At 38.7% G+C, this 19,618-nt stretch overlaps 1 protein-coding gene across 1 annotated transcript in view; it reads right to left on the bottom strand.

Moving 5' to 3' along the window:
* Window positions 1–16,315, bottom strand: part of LOC130911988 (dynein axonemal heavy chain 12-like) — a 40,987-nt gene extending 24,672 nt beyond the window's left edge. Inside the window, exons 1-45 of the mRNA XM_057829693.1 lie at window positions 15,974–16,315; window positions 15,700–15,773; window positions 15,488–15,614; window positions 15,350–15,376; window positions 15,068–15,257; window positions 13,765–13,834; window positions 13,358–13,516; window positions 13,071–13,266; window positions 12,678–12,866; window positions 12,415–12,568; window positions 12,239–12,330; window positions 11,979–12,157; window positions 11,759–11,894; window positions 11,522–11,647; window positions 11,294–11,428; window positions 10,750–10,943; window positions 10,427–10,670; window positions 10,153–10,338; window positions 9,871–10,071; window positions 9,564–9,758; window positions 9,371–9,492; window positions 9,141–9,276; window positions 8,893–9,039; window positions 8,602–8,721; window positions 7,544–7,700; window positions 7,276–7,448; window positions 7,041–7,193; window positions 6,721–6,960; window positions 6,271–6,516; window positions 6,070–6,189; window positions 5,830–5,939; window positions 5,514–5,697; window positions 5,306–5,446; window positions 5,130–5,213; window positions 4,806–4,994; window positions 4,543–4,662; window positions 4,268–4,456; window positions 4,030–4,181; window positions 2,845–2,983; window positions 2,602–2,768; window positions 2,266–2,521; window positions 1,880–2,176; window positions 1,512–1,690; window positions 1,134–1,326; window positions 883–1,044 (exon numbers count right to left, since the gene is read on the bottom strand). Of these exons, the coding sequence (XP_057685676.1) occupies window positions 883–1,044; window positions 1,134–1,326; window positions 1,512–1,690; window positions 1,880–2,176; window positions 2,266–2,521; window positions 2,602–2,768; window positions 2,845–2,983; window positions 4,030–4,181; window positions 4,268–4,456; window positions 4,543–4,662; window positions 4,806–4,994; window positions 5,130–5,213; window positions 5,306–5,446; window positions 5,514–5,697; window positions 5,830–5,939; window positions 6,070–6,189; window positions 6,271–6,516; window positions 6,721–6,960; window positions 7,041–7,193; window positions 7,276–7,448; window positions 7,544–7,700; window positions 8,602–8,721; window positions 8,893–9,039; window positions 9,141–9,276; window positions 9,371–9,492; window positions 9,564–9,758; window positions 9,871–10,071; window positions 10,153–10,338; window positions 10,427–10,670; window positions 10,750–10,943; window positions 11,294–11,428; window positions 11,522–11,647; window positions 11,759–11,894; window positions 11,979–12,157; window positions 12,239–12,330; window positions 12,415–12,568; window positions 12,678–12,866; window positions 13,071–13,266; window positions 13,358–13,516; window positions 13,765–13,834; window positions 15,068–15,257; window positions 15,350–15,376; window positions 15,488–15,614; window positions 15,700–15,773; window positions 15,974–16,129 (7,206 nt within the window). The 5' untranslated portion in view covers window positions 16,130–16,315. The remainder of the gene's footprint in view (window positions 1–882; window positions 1,045–1,133; window positions 1,327–1,511; window positions 1,691–1,879; window positions 2,177–2,265; window positions 2,522–2,601; window positions 2,769–2,844; window positions 2,984–4,029; window positions 4,182–4,267; window positions 4,457–4,542; window positions 4,663–4,805; window positions 4,995–5,129; window positions 5,214–5,305; window positions 5,447–5,513; window positions 5,698–5,829; window positions 5,940–6,069; window positions 6,190–6,270; window positions 6,517–6,720; window positions 6,961–7,040; window positions 7,194–7,275; window positions 7,449–7,543; window positions 7,701–8,601; window positions 8,722–8,892; window positions 9,040–9,140; window positions 9,277–9,370; window positions 9,493–9,563; window positions 9,759–9,870; window positions 10,072–10,152; window positions 10,339–10,426; window positions 10,671–10,749; window positions 10,944–11,293; window positions 11,429–11,521; window positions 11,648–11,758; window positions 11,895–11,978; window positions 12,158–12,238; window positions 12,331–12,414; window positions 12,569–12,677; window positions 12,867–13,070; window positions 13,267–13,357; window positions 13,517–13,764; window positions 13,835–15,067; window positions 15,258–15,349; window positions 15,377–15,487; window positions 15,615–15,699; window positions 15,774–15,973) is intronic.
* Between the last annotated feature and the right edge of the window lie 3,303 nt (window positions 16,316–19,618).

The raw sequence follows: 19,618 nt of genomic DNA, 5'->3' as shown, positions 1-19,618 counted from the left end.
ATGTCGAGCAGGATTTTCCCATAAAACATTATAATTCCATTAATTAATTTAACAGCAAAACAACCTACACTAAAATCTTAATAAATACTGATGTTACTATTGCTTATATCGTTTACAAAGAGAAAAACAAATCAATTATGAATAAAAATTGGAATAATAATATAATACTGGTAATAGCAATAACAACACCTGTAATAATGTAGCAAACTGGGTTCTAATGCGGCGAATGTTTGCGTGGTGTAACTGAACGCATTGCTTGGCTGACTTGACGGAGTGAGCATTTTTACTTTTTGTTTACTTGCTGCAGGGGACACTAGGCGTGTTGTGTTGCACAAGTTGATGGAATAAATGATTAGAAACCTGATGAAGCTGGCGATTTCTTTGGCAATGTTACCACAAGAATAATTGTCACCTTAAATAATAAAGACTGGCAAACAGAGGAGGACCGCGGAGATAGACAGTCTACGGCTGTATTGTTGAGCCATATCACGGATGCGCACCCCACGCTCATATTTTTCAATCATATCCATCTTCATGTCAATGGTGAACATCACCTTTTTCCTTTTATTCACCACCTGCTCTAACATTTTTGGAACCCATGTTGATTTCTCTCACAATAAAGTATGCCGTGCGTCCATCTTGCGGGAAAACAAAGAAACTGCGGTGCTGTCATAGATCGTCGTATTTAGAGCATGTCGTCGGATGTAGAAACAAATGGCGAGTCAAATTTTACGTTGGATGTCGAAAACATCGTGTATGGAAGCAATCGTATGCCACAGTACCCCTGTATTCAAATTAATTTGACGATTTGATAATGTTTAATAAATTCAGTACATTGAACATACACTGTATATGCAGTACGTAATAATTTCAACATTATACCTCAATGATATCCTGTTTCTCATCCATAGCAAACATATTGGGCACCTCTCCCGTGTTGAGGACACTATTTACATCTTCAAGAAATGCCTCATCCTTGATCTGAGCATCAGTAAGCAAAAAAACAATTCTTTGACCCTTCACGCCTGCATTCTTGAGCAGCTTCTGTAATACGTTAAAATATGATACATCACATTCAGAACGCAAATGTTCATACACTGAAGTATTATGTAGATAACAAGCACAACACTGACCTTAAGATCTTCTCTCCACTCAACCATTCCATAGCTCTTTGATATCTCAGGCTGGAAAAGGCTCATTTGGGCGATAAATGTGGCCAAACGTGTGATGGACTGCCGCCCACTGCCTCCCACTCCGACTAATAGGGCATTTCCCCCTGGTTGCTTCAAAACACGGCTTATACGGGACAGGTGCTCCAAAACATAACTAAAATAGGACACAATTTTAATTTGCATTGCAGGATTAAAGCTACTTTGTTGTGCATTCATTACAGCCATGCACATTTTACTGAAATAAATTGATATTTAAAAACTAAATCAATGTAGTTGTTTTTAAAATACAGTCTATAATGTAAATCTTTAGGTTAAATTGACTGGCGATTCGCAATTTACCGAAAGATGACAAGATGCATACGACTCTTGTTCATCTGGTTATATTCAACAAGACATGCCTCCACCACTTCAGCAAAGCTTTCTACAGAAGGCACCTCAGCGTACAAGCGGTCATCAGGCTCAAGGTCAGGGTTCATGTAGTCTCCAAACAGTAGCATCTGCATGTCTTGCTCGACCAACTGACATAAGAAGAAGAAACAATTGCATTCACTATTCTGTTTTATTTTTAGAAACATTAACTGTTTTGTTCTTTTGTTGTTGTTGTTGTTTTTTTTTTAAACTCAAGCATGACTGGGGATCGGCTAGAGCTATCCCAACTCTTTTTGACATCAAATTAATCAGAACAACAAAACCAAAAGGCAACATACTTTACTGCCTTGTTTTAGGTGATCAAACACTTGGTTGAATGCTTCATTGAAGTGATCTTTGAGGATTTTGGTCATTAGCTGGTAGAACCATGCGCGATCCTTGTCATCCACCAAACGGTCATAAAAGACCCGGAAAACCTCGTGGACAAACAGGCGAATCATAGTGCGTTTGTTCTCCAGAGATTTGCTCTTCACAAGCAGACAGCCTTGGATAACACGTGAGAAATCCCGCAGATTAAAAGTGTAGTGAGATTTGGCTGGTGTCGGAAGCAAGTTTTCCATAGCTTGCTTGTAGACCTAAGGGAAGACATTTGGAAAGACTAAATATTGAAAAGACAAGCATGTAAAGGACAATCCTGTGTTTGAAAAAATGTAAGTATACTCACTTCCATTGTTGCTGTGACAGTTTGGGTGCCAATTGTAAAATATTCTGGTGGAAATTCATTGTTCTTGAGATAGAATGCCACCATGATAGAGAAGATGCGAACCATTGTCTCGTCACTGAAAGAATTTATGCTAAAAATATTGAAGTGGCGCAGAAAACGAGATGTCACAGCATTCCTCCCCCCACCAGGAGGACCCATGGCTGTAATGATCTGGATGTCTACTAATTTGATGCCAGATGTGTCCTTTAGGTCATACCTGCCAGAAATGAGTCATATATATTTTATCCTCTTTAGTTGCCTGTCTTTTTTGGTTGTTGAGCTGGTAATGTTATGTACCACTTTTTGTGATCCATAAACTGCCGAAGAAGCTCTACAGGAGGCTGAGCTCCAAACTGTTCCATTGCTGGCATATTCACATCATCTATGAATATGAGGTATTTCCTTCCCATTGGGGGACCAAATACACCTTTTCGTCTCTTATCTAATTTGGCCATGATGATGTTCTGGAGAACACAAAGTAAATAATGATCACCTTCATAGGTGTGAAAACATGCATACTCATCAGTGGTTTCACCTGACCTGAGTTTGGTTAGCAGTCGTGCGGGCGGAAAAATTGATTGAGAGGGGTAAGAAGAGGTCTTTGTCCAGACCGTTCATCAACTTCTCCATTACATACACTGACTTTCCAGTGCCAGTAGGACCAGCCAACAGGAGAGGCCTGATCAGAGAAAGAGATAATGAAACAGTGAACATTTCTTCTTTTCCTTTCAATTTATCCAATTAAGTGTTGTGCTGTACATCCCCCTTTTCCATGTAGGCTACTCTAAACCTAATTTCGGCATCTTCTTCTTGAAAACCAATTGCATACATTTCTTGGATTACATTACATGGCTCTAGGTCTCTTGCCTTCCAGTGCCATTGTCATCATCCCTCCAACAAAACACGATCCATCCTCCTCAGGATGTGTCCAAATCATCAAACTCTGCTTTCTCTAACATTGTCTGAAAAAATATAAAATCTCTGTTGTGCCTCTGATATGCTCATTTCTAATCCCATTTGAACTCAACATCTTCATTTCCATCAAATCCATCTTTCTGGTTTACATTGTCGTCTGGATTTTTGTCTCAAATACAAGGAGTAGAGGTGACAGCACAATTGAATACTACACACAATTAAATTATCAAACACGGAAGCAGATGGCAAATGCGGTGTGGCATTTTCTGTTTAGTTGGGTAAATTTGGATTTTTGGAGATTTAATTCTTCAATGTGAAAAATAGGCAGTAGTATTTTATTTGAAATTAAGCACCAACCAAGTGAAAAATGAGTGGGGTTTTTACATGCAGTAACAAAATTCTGTGTTCTCTGCAGCTATTTGTCGTTTACATAAATGTAACACATTTTTTGGGACTTAGCATACGATTCATACACTATACTGTACATATACTGTATATGTGTGCGTGCGTGGATGTATTTGGTGCTGGCAGAGAGATTCTAATACTTAAATGCTATAATATAGCTATGCACATCACCTTACGTTTGTTTTAGCCCCTCCCCTCACCAAAACCCACCCCCTTTATTTTGCCCGCGAACCGGGCCCCTTAGAGGCCCGAGCCTGTGTGTGCACCCCCAGCACCACCCCTAGCTCTGCACCTGTCCAAAGACGATGTGTATGGAGTTGGGATTCGTGGTGGAACAGGCGTTAACACAACTGAACAAAATATACAATCTAATTAATATGTCTATGGCAATACTAACATACTCACATCCCATAGGTGATGCAAATGTCCATTAGGAAAGTGTAGCGAACAGAGTCAATTGTTGGAACAATGATGTCCTGCACTTTGGTGGTTTTGTCCCCAAGGCTAACACTTTTTATAGCATCATTCCAGTGAATCCACTTGCCTTTTCCCTTAAACTGAACAAGATATTACATAATACTGAAATCCAATGATTAGAAACTAGCAATTTAAATGGCTTCGGAATTACATAATTCAGTTGTACCTCATAGAAATAGTCATAAACCAGCCCTTTCTCATCTACCGGACATTCCCATTTGCTCACAATAAAAGGAACTGGACTGTCTGCTATCCTTCCGGCCACTATGTCTCGAATGAATTCACTATACAGCTCCCTACTTTTATAATCACAGCTACCACCTACAGACCACACCAAGGAAAAGGAAAAAGCTGCCTGCAATCATAAGAAAGACAAAGACTGTAAATGCACCAAAGCCATGTGAAATATATTTTGAGAAACTGCTGTTCAATTATTTGTACCATGATCCAGGTTCGAATAGTTTTATCATTTGTCTCTTCCTCTAGTGGTTCCATTAGCAGCATCTCAAACAGTCTGCATAAGGACACAGATGCATTCCAGTTGGTTGTAGGGACAACTTCCTGTAAACAAAAAAGAGTAAAGACATGACAACATTAATGTTTGCTCTTAACCAGTGCAAAATTCTCTGAATGAGCTAGAATTAGTATATCAGTGACAACGACAGGGTTTTTGCATCTCATGACTCTCCAATGGTCATACTTACTCTGCATTGTTTACGCACTATTCTTAAGCAAGGTGGCAGCAGCCACTGAAAGAGTTCTTGCAGCAGATTGTGATGCTCAGGGCTCTTCAGAATCTCAGGAAGCGTGTTCATCCAGGAAATAACTAAAGGTTCCCAGCCCAACTGAGAAGGTTCCATGTAGATCATTCCACATCGACTGACTGTGGCAGGCTACCATTGAGGGATGCTTGTTTAGAATTTGCAGTTGTTACATCAGACTTCGAAGTGAGTGCTAGTTCAAACTGGACGATTTTATTTGTAACAATGTGAAAAGGTTCATAAATGATTTAGTAACTCTAAACTTACAGAGGCTTGTGACAGATCCATTGCTTCAAAAATCAGACTCATTTGATTAGACATTTGGATAATTTCTCCACTCATTAGACACAACTGTAACGCGAAAATAAAAAACAAAGATTGTTAAAATAAGCAACAATAAAGTTAAATAAAGTTCATGACATTTATTTCTTTGTATTATAAACCTTTTTGTTGTCATCCAGTACAGTGTTCATACTTTCAATCCACAATGTATCTATTGGACCATCAAACACCACCCATTTACGGTCTGGCGTCTCAGCCGATGCGTACTCGCGAAACGTGTTGGCCACAATACCGTCTGTCCACTAAGAAGAGGGTAATAAGAGTTTTTAAGGTGATATGTGCTTTAAGAATGGGGATCCAAGGTCCCACCTCATGAGAAACAAGATCAAACTGTCCAAAGAGCTGTCCCATGGTGATTGCCTTTGGGTTCAATGTCCTGAAGATAACCTTTTCTTCCTCTCCAAAGCCTTTTTCATTCATCAGAATCAGCGTGTCAGCGAGAACATGCAGTACTTTGGTCTTCCCCGAAAATGACTCTCCAACCAACATGAACCTCAATGAAAAAAGTTATTCCTTAATGCAATGCTCTGTTGACCCAGATTTTGGGAAATACTGTACTTTCTAGCCCGAAACATGAAAAAATACTTAGAAAATTAAGTCATCTGAAGTATTTAAGGTAGCATACCCGTGCCGGACTATCATCATCTCATATGTCTGGATCATCTTATCTAAGAAGATCTGTGTTGCCTGCACATTGTGTTTTTCACAGCACTCAAGAGCAGCTTCTAAAAATAACTGCAAAAGACAAGATTGTATCATGTACCACATCCTACAAATACGTATATGAACAGGCTAATAAGAATATGCAAGCTTCATGTGATTAAGAAAAATGTACGTATGTAAGTATGATAGTGACATATCTTACCTCATAGTCAGCCTCAGGAAGGGTGATGCCGGGGAACAAATCACTGGTTATTCCGTTGAACAGTGGAATATCATGCGAAAGAAATTTAGGCTCATTCACATCTTTTACAGACCTCAGAAGCTGGACGTTAACACACCAAAAAAAAAAACAATTACAAAGAGCCTAAATGGGCTTGGAACAAAACAAGGGATGCACAAATACCAGTATGTCCTCATTTTCATCAGGATACTTGAGCTTGAGGTTTCCTGCTGCCACAAGCACAGCTTTGACAGCCCTCATGCCATAATCATAATGGAACTGGGAGGAGAGCTGCTCTGAGCAGAGCCTGTAAGTCATTGCAATCTTGACTGACAGAGGCTTGGCATTTAGGAATCCATATGAATAGAGAGAGATCTCTGCTATCAGTGCATAATTGGGGACCATCATGGTCACTGTTCGAAACAACACCTGAGGAAAATAAAAAGAGGCCACTACATTAAGAAAAAACATACATACATACATACATACATACATACATACATACAACATACAATACATGACAATACATTTTGATCAAATTATGTTGATTAAACTCACTTTCATATGTTACATATGTTACAAACTACAAATACTCAATTCAGACACACAATTTAGGGATAAATGAGTGAGAACCTTGAGGTTGTCAGGGAGTTCAGAGCGCCCGGCGTAACCAGGATTCATTGTAATGGACACAAAACAGTTGGGGTTAAGTTTAAGCATGGTTCCTTCAAAGTCAAAATACTCCAGTTTCATTTCAATAGCCCTCTGGATGCAGAGGACTTGCTGGGCCACAACAGACAAGACCTCTAGTTCAATACGGTTGAATTCGTCAAAGCAAGCCCAAGCTCCAGATGAAGCCAAACCTTTGAAAAACTGAAAACATGTATCACAACGCAAACAAATTTGTTAAAACCAGAAATCATAATCGAAAACACCTGTTTCTCAGATATTACTTTGCCCATAGCAAGATAATCCAGTCCATCAGAACAGTTGAAGACCACACATTGCACAGCTAACGCTTTAGCAAGATCTTTGGTGGTTTCTGTCTTTCCAGTCCCAGCTGGACCCTCAGGAGCTCCACCCAAGTGGAGGTAAAATGCTCCAATCTGGAAAGGTATCAAATGTATTTCATACTAAAATAGAGAAAAGTACAAATAAAACCATCTCTTATCACTTTCTTAAGTATACCAGAGTTCTATAGCATCTGTCAGTGAGTGGGGTGATGACCAAACGAAAAGAGTTCCCCAGATACTCATAGGCATACTTGACATCACAATTTATAATGCGAACTCGAACATTGTCATTGCTCCAGTAGTAACGAAGCTGTGCCAGCCATCGGAAATCATTTTCATTTACTACACCTGTATGAAATTGAAATACAGTAGTATTTTATTGTACAGTTGGTGATTAAAAGTGCAAAAGCATAGTGAATGTCATCCTTTGTGCCATGAGGTACCATGCTCAATGAGTTCCATAACAACATCTCTAGCATGAACGTCAATTGTCACTAGTGCTCCCAAAGTAATGCGTGTTTGCTTGGGTAGCTTCCCTCGCACTAGTCCCACGATATCAGCCAGTTGATTCTGGAGTGTCTGGTAGTAGTTTTTCACACCCTGCAGAAGTCAGCAAAGAGACATCAATTGTTTTCATTTGAAATTATTTTCTATGTTATTATAATTATCTTTAAAAAATCACAAGGTGAAACTGTCACGGATTACACAGTATTTGGCTGGTTAAATACTGTGTCCTGTTTCCCTATTTCTAGTTCTTGTTTTGTACTGATTAGGTTTTCTTTTCCACCTTTGTTTGTCACGCCTTTCCTTTTGTTGTTGTTTTTTTTTTTTCTTTTATCGTACCAGATCAGTTTATCGTGTTCACTCTTGCCCTGTCCAGTTGTTCCTCGTTGTTTCATCACTTTGTTTTAATTACCTGCCGTGGCGCAGTTGGTAGCTCTAGTTCTCCTGGGACCGGAGGGTCTGCGGTTCGATTCCCGGCTACATCTGACCACTGTCGAAGTGCCATTGGGCAAGGCACTGAACCCTAATTTGCCTCCAATGAGTTGGAAGCGGCACCATTGCTGTATGAATGTGTGTGTGTGAAAGGGTAAATGTGTGCGAATGTAAAGTGCTTTGGGCATTGTAACAATGTAGATAATTGTTCTATATAAGTACTGTCCACCTGTTTTGATTCGGTCTTTGTCGGTTCATTATTGCTGGCACGTCTTGCTTCGTTCCTGTTTCTAGTGTTTGTTGTTATAGTAATTTTTTTTCCTCCAAGTGTCGTATTTTTCCTAGTACTGTATTTAGTTGTCTCCAAGTATTTTTGTTTTGGTGTTTTTTCGTTTGTTTCTTTTTTTGGCCCTTGCTCCTACCTCATCCAATAACACAACAGAAAAAGGCTATTTAATAGCACTTTTGAGATACATTCTGTAGAGACACTTTAACAAAAAATATTTTAAGTAATATGTCTTTATTATTCTTTATCATGAATAAAAATGATATAACTAAGGTTTACCTCGGCCCCCCCCCTGATGGCTTCATGCACCTCCAACGTCCAGAACATTTGGGAGGTACATATCACGACCTGCCCAGGCCACTCCTTCACCCACTGGTTACGTAGAGTTTCAGCATAGGCCTGCCAAAATTACCACTATGCTTATTACCCTATCAGCAGTAACTACACTAGAAAAAATAGAAAACATTGTACGAATACGGAGACGACCATTCAAACAAACAAGGATATCCTCACAAATTTTTCCAGAGTAAAAGCTATGACAGGTGTTCTATTTCAGTCGGGTTATCTCACCGTTCTGGAGCGATCTATTACATCTCTGACACTGCGAATCATCAAGTCCTCCACTTGGACCAGCCACTTCTCAACCGCTCCTTGAGCCTCAGATGTAGAGATGAGACCAATAAGAGCAACACGCTCTCCTTCACTACTATACATGGCCTGAAAGAAAAAGAAAATAAATAAGGGGAAAAAATAAGTGAGCATCAGAACAAAGTGCTTTAACTAATGCAATATAGCAGGTGCACTGTGTTAATGCCAACCTGGATATCAAGATTTGGTAGGAAGTCTAGCTTGGCAATACCCTCAAAGCACTTCCTTAGATGGGGCTGTACACGCAGTGGATCCTTGGTCTCGGAAAGAATTTCCAGCATTTCATCATTTGACAAAAAGAAGAACCTGGATGACAAGAAACGATGCAACAATTATTAAAAATTTGACTTACGGGTTTGAATAAATGCACAATTGATAGAAAAAAAATTGTTTCGTTAACCTTGGGAAAAAAAGACGCTTCTTCTCCAGATAGTCATTTAGTCCCTTCATGATGACATCCAGGTGGGCGTTGGACTCGATCAGTTTCTCTAGTAGGCCTGGCATTGAGGTTGCCTCCAGAATCTGGAAGAATTTTTTTTTAATTGTTGTATCATCACAGACAGGATACAATTTTGGTACACATTGCCATCTACCTTTGAGTCCTTGACACAGTGCCTCATGACCTCCTTCCAGTTTTTGTCAACAATTTGGAAGAGTCGTCCTTCTTCTGGGATCTGCTGCATGATGTCAGCAGAACAGAATATGGGCTCAAGGTACAACCACTGAGCCTGCACCTTCAGCCACTCATCAATGGTTTCCTGGATACGAAGAAGACGCTCCTCCCAAACCTATTACCACATAGAGTTCAATATCTTTGATAAAAGCCAGATGTAATAATTGCATGAATCAAACAAATAACTATTAATCTTGTCATTATGCTGATGCAACCCTGGAACTAACCCTAATCTCGTTTTCAAGGGGCTTTATGAATGGTGAGTTCCTCATTGTCTGTGTTTTCACAATCTGATCATCTAGCATTGCCTGGATATCATCCAAAGCAGTCAGAATTGACACACCAGTGTCTCTGTATGGCTGATGGTTGAGAGAAATACCATCCCAAACAGTAACCATGTTTTTCATGGCTTTCTCCATGGAGAACTCCTGTAACATGAAAACAAGAGGATTTATTTTTGTCAACCTCTTTGATATTCTTTAGCAATGTAAAACTGCAATAATACTTACTTTACTAGCAGCTGCACTGATTGATTCAAATTCATCCAGATAAGGATCTAAATTTTGTTTGAGGATTTTGCGAAGTGTTGTACCGGTGTCGGGAGTGAGGTCATACCCAACAATCTCTGACATTTGCTTCCAGTGGCGATCTCTGATGCCAGGATTACACAGGACAGTCAATAAAGGAGTATGTTCCTATTAACAAAAACATAATGTCTAAAAGTTAGTTAGCAAAATGACCATGTAATCTGACAACACATTCAGAGTTAAGGATAGACACTACCTTGAACTCTTTGACTTGTTCTAATACAGTGGAGCACAAAACAATTGTAGGACTCTCCGCTTTGGCTTCTTCTTCACCACGTCGTCGTCTGGTTGTTCCACTAGATATCTTCTTAGTAGCCTGTTCACTCTTACTCTTTTTCTGCTGAAAATACTTCAGCGTTTTGAAGATTTCCCTGTAGAATTCATCCACTTTCACTTCCATTCCTTCACCATCGAGTTCCAGAAAAGACCCATCCATCCAGCTGTTCAAAGAGAAAATATTAGAAGGCATCAATAGAAATTTTGTAATTAAATCACAATTAAGTACGACAAAATTCCGACCTGCTCTCTGTGCGTTGCCATCTCAGTATAAAGGAAAACAACTTTTGGAATGGCTCAATACTCTGTCTGATGATTTCAACTTCTGGGTAACATGATTGGTCCCATTCATGAAAAGTTTCATCTTTGTGGATGTCTTCAATTGACTCCTCGGCCTCCTGAAGAAGGGTCTGCACCATTTTGATATCTGACATATACTGTCCAGAAGAGAAAAAAAAAAAAAATAACCCTCAGCAATATTAATCTTACAGGTTTATAAGGCTTATACACCGAGTCTTTCAAAACACAATTTTCAATTTTTGGACGCTGTCTACTTTAGCCACACTTTACCATGTGATTTTGTTTCTCTTTATCATATATCAATCCACCAACCAACAGGTAATTCTGTTCAACTTTTTCTCTTAAAAAATGCTTTTCCTTTCCTCTGTTCCATAAATGCTCTTTCATATTGTGTTCCGTTCAGATGTCTTTTCCATGCTTACCATTGTGTGAGAAGTTCAAGTAATTATACCAAATGTACTCTGGGAGATCAAATGAGTCATTGTACCTGCTGCATCATATCAAGTTCAGAGCAGTGAGGGAACTCATCAACCCTTCGTTGCAATTTAGCCAGATGAACTGTGACTCTTTCTCTTTTAGCAACCATTTCCTTCTCTCCTTTCATCTTTGCCTCCTGGAAAACCTAAAAAAACAACAACAACAAATCGTACATACATCCACGGTCATACTCAAAGGGAACACAACCATAACACACACATTGAATCAGGACTTTTACCTCATCACTGAGTTCAAACACCTCTAAGATTTTTAATGGCCACATGAAGACAGTTGAATTCAGCTCAAGGTCTTCAGGTTCAAATATGTGAACATCTAGAAGGTAACTCAGTCTACTGTAGGCTTTCTGTATGGTCATATGAGCAAAGATTGTTAAAATTGTAACCCATTTGTGTCAACAATTTGCAAAAATGTACAATTTGCAAACATGTATGTACAATGAATATGTAAACAATACCTTTATCCTTTCATGAAGAAGTGCAATACCCGTTTTCTTAGTTTTTTCAACATATGCAATCATTGTTGCCATTTCATCTGTAGTCTCTGGTACATTCAAAGCAGTTTCTCGGATGGTTTCAAAGTCTAAGATGATCCTTTCAACCGAAAAAGAAAAATTCCAGTGACTAATGGAGACTTCTTCAACATTAAAGGTAATTTAGAAATATGACCATGCTCACTGAAGATTTTGCTCGGTGTGTTTAGCTTTCATGTTGTTGATAAGAAATTCAGCACACATTTTTGCTTTTTTAGACAGACCCTTGTTCAGATCCTCACAATATAACTGGACCATTGGAAAGTGAACTTTTGTTGGGAGGTTGCCAAGTTTTCTTGACAAGTCACGAAACTCCTCCACTTGCTGGAAAGCATTGCCAGATCACACACTGATAGTCACCAGGAAGAAATGGTCCTGTAGACTTCAGAGGTTATGCATACTCACCTTAATATATTCAGCAAATGAGTGGATTTCTTCCACAAAGGTCTCCACTCGAGTCTGGGCAGTTCCATTGACTAACCAATCATAGTTGTCAACTACAAAATATTTTTGTGTTAGAAAAGAATGCTCTAAAACATTTGAGTGGATGATGAAATTATCTGAATTAATGTTAATATCACCATAATTTTGAAAGTATTTGTCAGGTTCTTCTAGATTCTTGCGCACCGTTGTCGATACAGTGAAATGAGCCCAAGCGAGCGTGTGATCAGGGGCCTTAGCATCCACATATCCAGAAGTGGATTCCGTGAGCCATGACTCAACTGTTTGCACCTTCTGTGAATCAGCAATAATGATATTAAAAACAGTTTCTAATTATTCTTAAATGCGGTATGTAGGTAAGGAAAATGTACTTGGCGAAATAAAATACTTCATGTGAGCTCACCTGTAGTGTATTTGTTATGATATTAAGAATTTCAAAAATATCTTCCTCAAGTTCCTGTAAAGTAGGGTATGTTCCCATTTTTTCATCATTAAATGTCAGGGCCATATGAAAGATGGGCAAGAAGTGGTAGTTGTCTGGGTGAAAGGGGTAGACAAATGCCTCCACGCTCCTCTGAAGCAGGGCTTTCAGCTTGGAATTTAAAAAGACAAATGCAAAATAAATTATTTGGAATGTAACATTTTTCATAAAGGAGGAAGAATTAAAAAAAAAAAAAAAGTGTCAATGAAATAGATATTGAATCCACGGCTATTGGAAGCCAAATTATACTAGTAAAAATATTTTTTTAAAAAGAAGAAAAAAAAGATTACGTTATGTATGGTGACAGGACTTCACCTGATTGGAGATGAGGGTGCATGCGCAGTCAAAGAAGGCATCAAGTACTTCTTCTTTTACTGAGCCCAGTGTTTTTGGACTTGTTAATAAATTGATGACTTTAGGGAACCAGTTATTCATGATTTGTTCTTCTGCTGTCGCACATTCCACAGCCAGTTCTTTGTACAGTTCTTTGCTATCGACAGGTCCTAAAGCCCTAAAGAGCAATAGTGCACAACTTTTTTAATTCTGACAGAGAAGGGTATGTGCTTGCTTTGATGTTCTTTGCATTCTGTCTGTATACTTACCTATATCCTGTAAGATCCACCAAAGCCATTGATGAAAAGGTTGTGTGGCCAATTTCCAATATAGTTTGCATTACAGGATGTACAATATGCAAATATGCCTTAATCAGTTTCCGACTGATGACAAAGCTCTCGCGTCGTGTTTGTGAATATTCAAGAATACTACAAAAGATCATTACTTTACAGAAGGACTGGATAAACTCCATTGATTACCTAACTGTACACTGAAAAAATGAAACATTGTACAATGTACACAATGTGAAAAAATACATTTATTTACATTGTATTAGCAGTAAAATTTTAGGCGTGATGTATTAGCCTTTATTTTTTAAATTGAGCCAATGTTTATTTTTTTTCAGTGTATTTTCAATGACAACCAATTTAGATGTAGCTGTAAAAAAAAAACTCACTCGAGTGGAAGGGACGTCTTCCTTAGTGGAGGAGGTTCTTCATATTCTGGATCCTTTAGGAATGTGTCCACTTGAATGAATATGTGTAATGTTACCAAAAATACAGTAGTTTAGTGTATGTAACAAGTGTTTGTGTACAGGGTACACACACAAGCATGCACAAAGGGATGCGGCACCAATTTCAGCTACCCTGGCAAAAGCCTACTGGAGGGCCCCCTTTATTAAGTTAAAAAAAATATTAATACAAAGTTGTTTTACAATAGATTGTTTTTTTTTACCTTTCAACTGACATGATCTAATATCAAAGCACAGGCTTATTAATGACTCCCAAAGTACAAGAAAAACAAAACACAATCATAGTTCCTTCCTAAGGTTATGCCTTATGGTCATTTATAATTTAGTATGGACCGCTTGTATTCTTTTAACGTGTGGATTCAATTTAAACTGATTGAAACCTACTAAAGATATATATTTATGCTGTTGAACGTTAACAATAATAATCATTTAGTAATGTGTTGTGGATCTAATTTACCGGATGCTCTTTTCATTCACTACATCTTACTCCGTCACACTGGTAATGCTACACTATCCTGTGTGTTAGATGGTTGCTGACGAAGTAGGTCTTTCCCTTCATATGTCGGAGACCTTTTAGACAAAACTGTGAGGTGTAATGATTTGAAGAAGTAGTATTCGCGGCAATTTGCACACTGAACGCACTCTGAGAGCAAAGGGGTGCGCAACAAGTCGATAAGTGGCAGCAGATATCAACGGAGGGAAATAGCTGCACTGGAAACGCCAGTGAGTGGGTGTGTGTGGCTGCCTACTGTTAACCTTCTCTCCCTCTCCTGTCTTGCCTTTCTCTTCTCCCAGCCTCATTTTTTCCTTGCACCTGCGGGGAACATGATGCTATGTAGCTCAGAGACGCAGTAAAGTGGGCATATATTTTTAGCATCACCCTGTCCCTAAGGCTTTTTCCACCTGGGTGGACTGTACAGTGAACCGTTCTGCATCTTTGTCAGGTGGGACTAAGTCGTCTCAGACAGTTTTAATTTGATCAAAACAACCGGTTTGAACAATAAAAGCAACATTTATTTTATCTAAATATTTCTTGCGTCTTTTTTTTTTTTAAACTTCACTACCGCTTAAATATATAAGGCTTTTAAAATAATAATAAAATCCAGGACCCATCAAAAGATATTTTAGCCACAACCCCCACCCAACCCACTACCACCAAACTTGGGCCGCTGGTGCAAAATTCCAACTTGTCCCTCCAATGCAGGTTAAAATAGATAATTATCCATACCTGTGTATTTGGTGATAACATCATGGAAGTTGTCGCTGACCTCTGTGAGTAGCTCAAGCAGCAGTTTGGTCTTTTTTGGGTTGTCTTTTAGTTGAGAAGGAATTTTACCATCCATGGAGTTCAACCACTCCTTAGGGATTGGAATGACTGGGCGACTTTCTACGCACTGCTTCAAGAATATGTAGTTCATCTGTAGAAAGTGGCCACAAAGATAAAGCTGCCTCAATTTTCCAAGTATCCAGTTCTACACAAGTTGAATTCACTTTCAAAAACTACGCTCACCCTTTGCTTCCGATCCTCACTTTGCATCTGTAATACCAACGGTTGAAATATAACTAGTTAATATTGTTGCATTTATTTTGCATTATTGATTTGTCACAATTGAAGTGAATTGGAATACAGCATGGAGATATATCTTACAGTGGAGGGGAATTGAGGCTCTGGTGATGGGCTGCACACAACTCTTCCCCTCTCTTTGTTCTGTTTGTAAGACTCCACTGCTTGGGTCACAGCCATGGAGCTGCCACTTTGCAAAAAGCCAATTGGCCTGCAAAATGATTGACAGTCTGTGTGGCATATACTGGGCTTGCTGCAGATATGACAGAACATTTAGGATTTTGCAGAAAACTCACAATGGTAAATGGAGTCGCTGTTGTTGCACTTTCCTCCATCGTCGCTCCATAATTTTATTGTGAGATGGCGGGTACTGGTTAAACATTCATTCACAATGCAGTGATTTAAGTTAATGTCTCGGGTGAGTTATTAGTTAAGCGTTGTCATTGATAACAATTAGATTAACACCTAAACAATCTATTTACATAAATTGACACGATTATATTTACGCTATAGATATGATATTATTCCATATTTAAAAAATAAATAAATAAATAAATAAATATAACTCACCCCTTGCTCTGGCTCATCTGGTTCCATTTTTTTTTTATGGATTTGGTGTGTGTGTGCATTGAAAAATAAGGCGTTCAAGAACGTATAGCTGCACTTGGAGTGTTGCAAAACGCAATTGCTGAGAGTTTCATTACCAAAACATGTTCGAGTAAACATTGACGACGGATTAATGATTCGCGTCTACATAAAGGTACGTCTCGTGGCTCGTTGATGATGTCAGACGTAGTTGTTCTCTGATGTCGGCACTTGCGCTTGTTAAAATTGGTAATGGTTAGCTGTCTATAGTTGATACACTTCAGTTAGTGTCATATTGATTCTTAATGTCCGAAAATTATTAATGTATTTGCAATAAAACTGACCGTAATCTATTTGCTTTACCGTGTAGCGATCTGTTTTCTGCAATAGCTCTCTCTCTCTCTCTCTCTCTCTCTCTCTCTCTCTCTCTCTCTCTCTCTCTCTCTCTCTCTCTCTCTCTCTCTCTCTCTCTCTCTCTCGACAATAATCAATACCACACGCTGAAAAGTAATTTACTGGGAGGACTCTACTTACGGATTTTTCAGTTATCTTAAGTATACAGTATTCGTCTTAGTGATTAATAATCATAATAATAATTTCATTCCTATACAAGTGCTACTTTCTACTCCTAATTAATTAAAACGGGCTAGAAAAGGCAATGACGACAAAAGTATGAAGGCATTCCCGGCATTCAAAAATGACCCGGTGGAATGTACAGTATATTGCATGTGTGCGTAGACTCTATAAAGGTTAAGAAATTTGTGTTAATGTTTTGGTCCAAAACTTTGTCCAAAACGTTTAAATACAAGAACAAGTCCTTGTAAATGCATTTCTTCTGCTTTCTTGAAATTCTTTTCCTTATATTTTCCCAGGAGATCGGGGCCAGCCTCATTGGAAGTGTTAAAAACGTGTACGTACCGTACAAATTCAATGAGGGATGGTTATACTAGTCCTTCTAAAAAAATTAGCATATTGTGATAAAGTTCGTTACTTTCTGTAATGTACTGATTAACATTAGACTTTCATTTATTTTGGATTCATTACACACAACTGAAGTAGTTCAAGCCTTTTATTGTTTTAATATTGATGATTTGGGCAAAAAAGTAAAGAAAAAACAAAAATCCCTATCTAATAAAATAGCATATTTCAACCGACCAATACAAAAAAGTGTTTTTTAATACAAAAAAAGTCAACCTTCAATTAATTATATCAGCTATGCACTCAATACTTGGTTGGGATTCCTTTTGCAGAAATGACTGCTTCAATGTGGCGTGGCATGGAGGCAATCAGCCTGTGGCACTGCTGAGGTGTTATGGAGGCCCAGGATGCTTCGATAGCAGCCTTAAGCTCATCCACAGTGTTGGGTCTGGTGTTTCTCAACTTCCTCTTCACAATATCCCACAGATTCTCTATGGGGTTCAGGTCAGGAGAGTTGGCAGGCCAATTGAGCACAGAATTGCCATGATCAGTAAACCATTTACTAGTGGTTTTGGCACTGTGAGCAGGTGCCAGGTCGTGCTGAAAAATGAAATCTTCATCTCCATAAAGCTTTTCAGCAGATGGAAGCATGAAGTGCTCCAAAATCTCCTAATAGCTAACTACATTGACCCTGCCCTTGATAAAACACAGTAGACCAACACCAGCAGCTGACATGACACTGGACTTCAGTCTTCCTCCAAACTCTGGCACCTTAATTTCCGAATGACATGCAGAATTTGCTTTCATCTGAAAAAAGTACTTAGGACCACTGAGCAACAGTCCAGTGCTGCTTCTCTGTAACCCAGGTCAGGTGCTTCTGCCGCTGTTTCAGGTTCAAAAGTGGCTTGACCTGGGGAATGCAGCACCTGTAGCCAATTTCCAGCACACGTCTGTGCACGGTGGCTCTGGATGTTTCTACTGCAGACTCAGTCCACTGTTTCTGCAGGTCCCCCAAGGTCTGGAATCGGCCCTTCTCCACAATCTTTCTCAGGGTGCAGTCACCTCTTCTGGTTGTGCAGCGTTTCCTGCCACACTTTTTCCTTCCCGCTGAGGTGCCTTGATACAGCACTCTGGGAACAGCCTATTCGCTCAGAAATTTCTTTCTGTGGCTTAGCCTCTTGCTTGAGGGTGTCAGTGATGGACTTCTGGATAGCAGTCAGGTCGGCAGTCTTGCCCATGATTGCGGTTTTTAGTAATGAACAAGGCTAGGAGTTTTTAAAAGACTCAGGAATCTTTCACAGGGGTTTTGAGTTAATTTGTCGATTCAGATGATTAGGTTAGTAGCTTCTTTAGAGCACCTTTTCATGATATGCTAATTTTTGCCAAAATCATCAATATTAAAACAATAAAAGGCATGAACTACTTCAGTTGTGTGTAATGAATCTAAAATATATGAAAGTCTAATGTTTATCAGTACATTACAGAAAATAATGAACTTTATCACAATATGCTATTTTTTTTCGAAGGACCAGTGCATATTCTTTATGCGCCACCTGCAGAAGGCGGGAAGGGAAAAGCCATGTTACTTTGCAAAAAATCTGTCCAATACTTGTACGTTAAATGTAATGAAAGAAAGAAAAAAATTGCATCTCAGTTTGGTGTTATTGGTGGCAAAACATAATGTTATTAATTATATCAGTGCGCTATATGATTCAAAATGTATCTCGAACAGAAAATTAGAGGAACTTCAATTTTGAAATATCTTATAATATTATTCTTTTTATGAATAACAGTGTTTTTAAACTAAAGACTAAAGGTTTTTGTACTAATCCAAATGTATTTGTTTTATTTAGAAAAGAAAATCAAAAAAGTATCACACAATACTCAACCTCACTTTGATTTGAATGCTCTTCGTTTGTTATTTCTAGTATTATTTTTAGTATCATAAATGACTGAATGTTGTTAATTTGTATTACAATTTCCAGGATATCTAGCACTGTTAATGACATTGAAAGATTAGCATTCAAAGTCTTCTAAGTTTAAATGAACTGAAAGTCTATTGTATTCAATTGAGTAAAATACTGTACATTTTTTAAAATAGTTATTGGGGGGCATAACCAAAGTGTATTTCTGTTTTTTTATTATTTTAACTTAATTTTGTTTTTGTTAAAATGTTATCAATTCATAATTGTAGGCGGCAAGTTGGATGACGTATAGCCTCACAGTTTTGAAATCAAGTGTTTAAACCTGGGCTTGGGCTTTTCTGTCTGGAGTTTGTGTGTTCTCACCATGCCTGCATGAGTTTTCTCAGGGTACTCCAGTTCCCTCCCACAACTCAAACACATGCATGGTAGGCTAACTGAACACACCAAATTGTCCGAAGGTATGACTGTGTGCATTCTTGTGTGTTTGTCTTGTTGTTCCCTGCGATTGACAGTGTCAAAGGAGTGTGAGAATGAGTGTTCGGAAGGGCCAATGGCGCGGATTGTGTGCCCCAGGACAAACTTGGCTATAGTAGTGGGTTACCACCATCGAGTGCGGAGTGAAAGAATAATGTTATGTAAAGCGTCTTTGAGTGTAAAAAAAAAAGTGCAACTGTATATAAATCCAAGATATTATTATTATTTTTAGGTGACCAATCAGGGTGTACCCTGCCAACCCTACCCTACCATAGTTAGGTGGGATAGGCTCCAGCACGCATGTGACCCTTTT

The sequence above is a fragment of the Corythoichthys intestinalis genome, chromosome 2 (genome assembly GCF_030265065.1).
Source record: "Corythoichthys intestinalis isolate RoL2023-P3 chromosome 2, ASM3026506v1, whole genome shotgun sequence".
In the NCBI taxonomy this organism is placed as follows: Eukaryota; Metazoa; Chordata; class Actinopteri; order Syngnathiformes; family Syngnathidae; genus Corythoichthys; species Corythoichthys intestinalis.
This window is presented reverse-complemented; position numbering and strand designations above follow the sequence as displayed.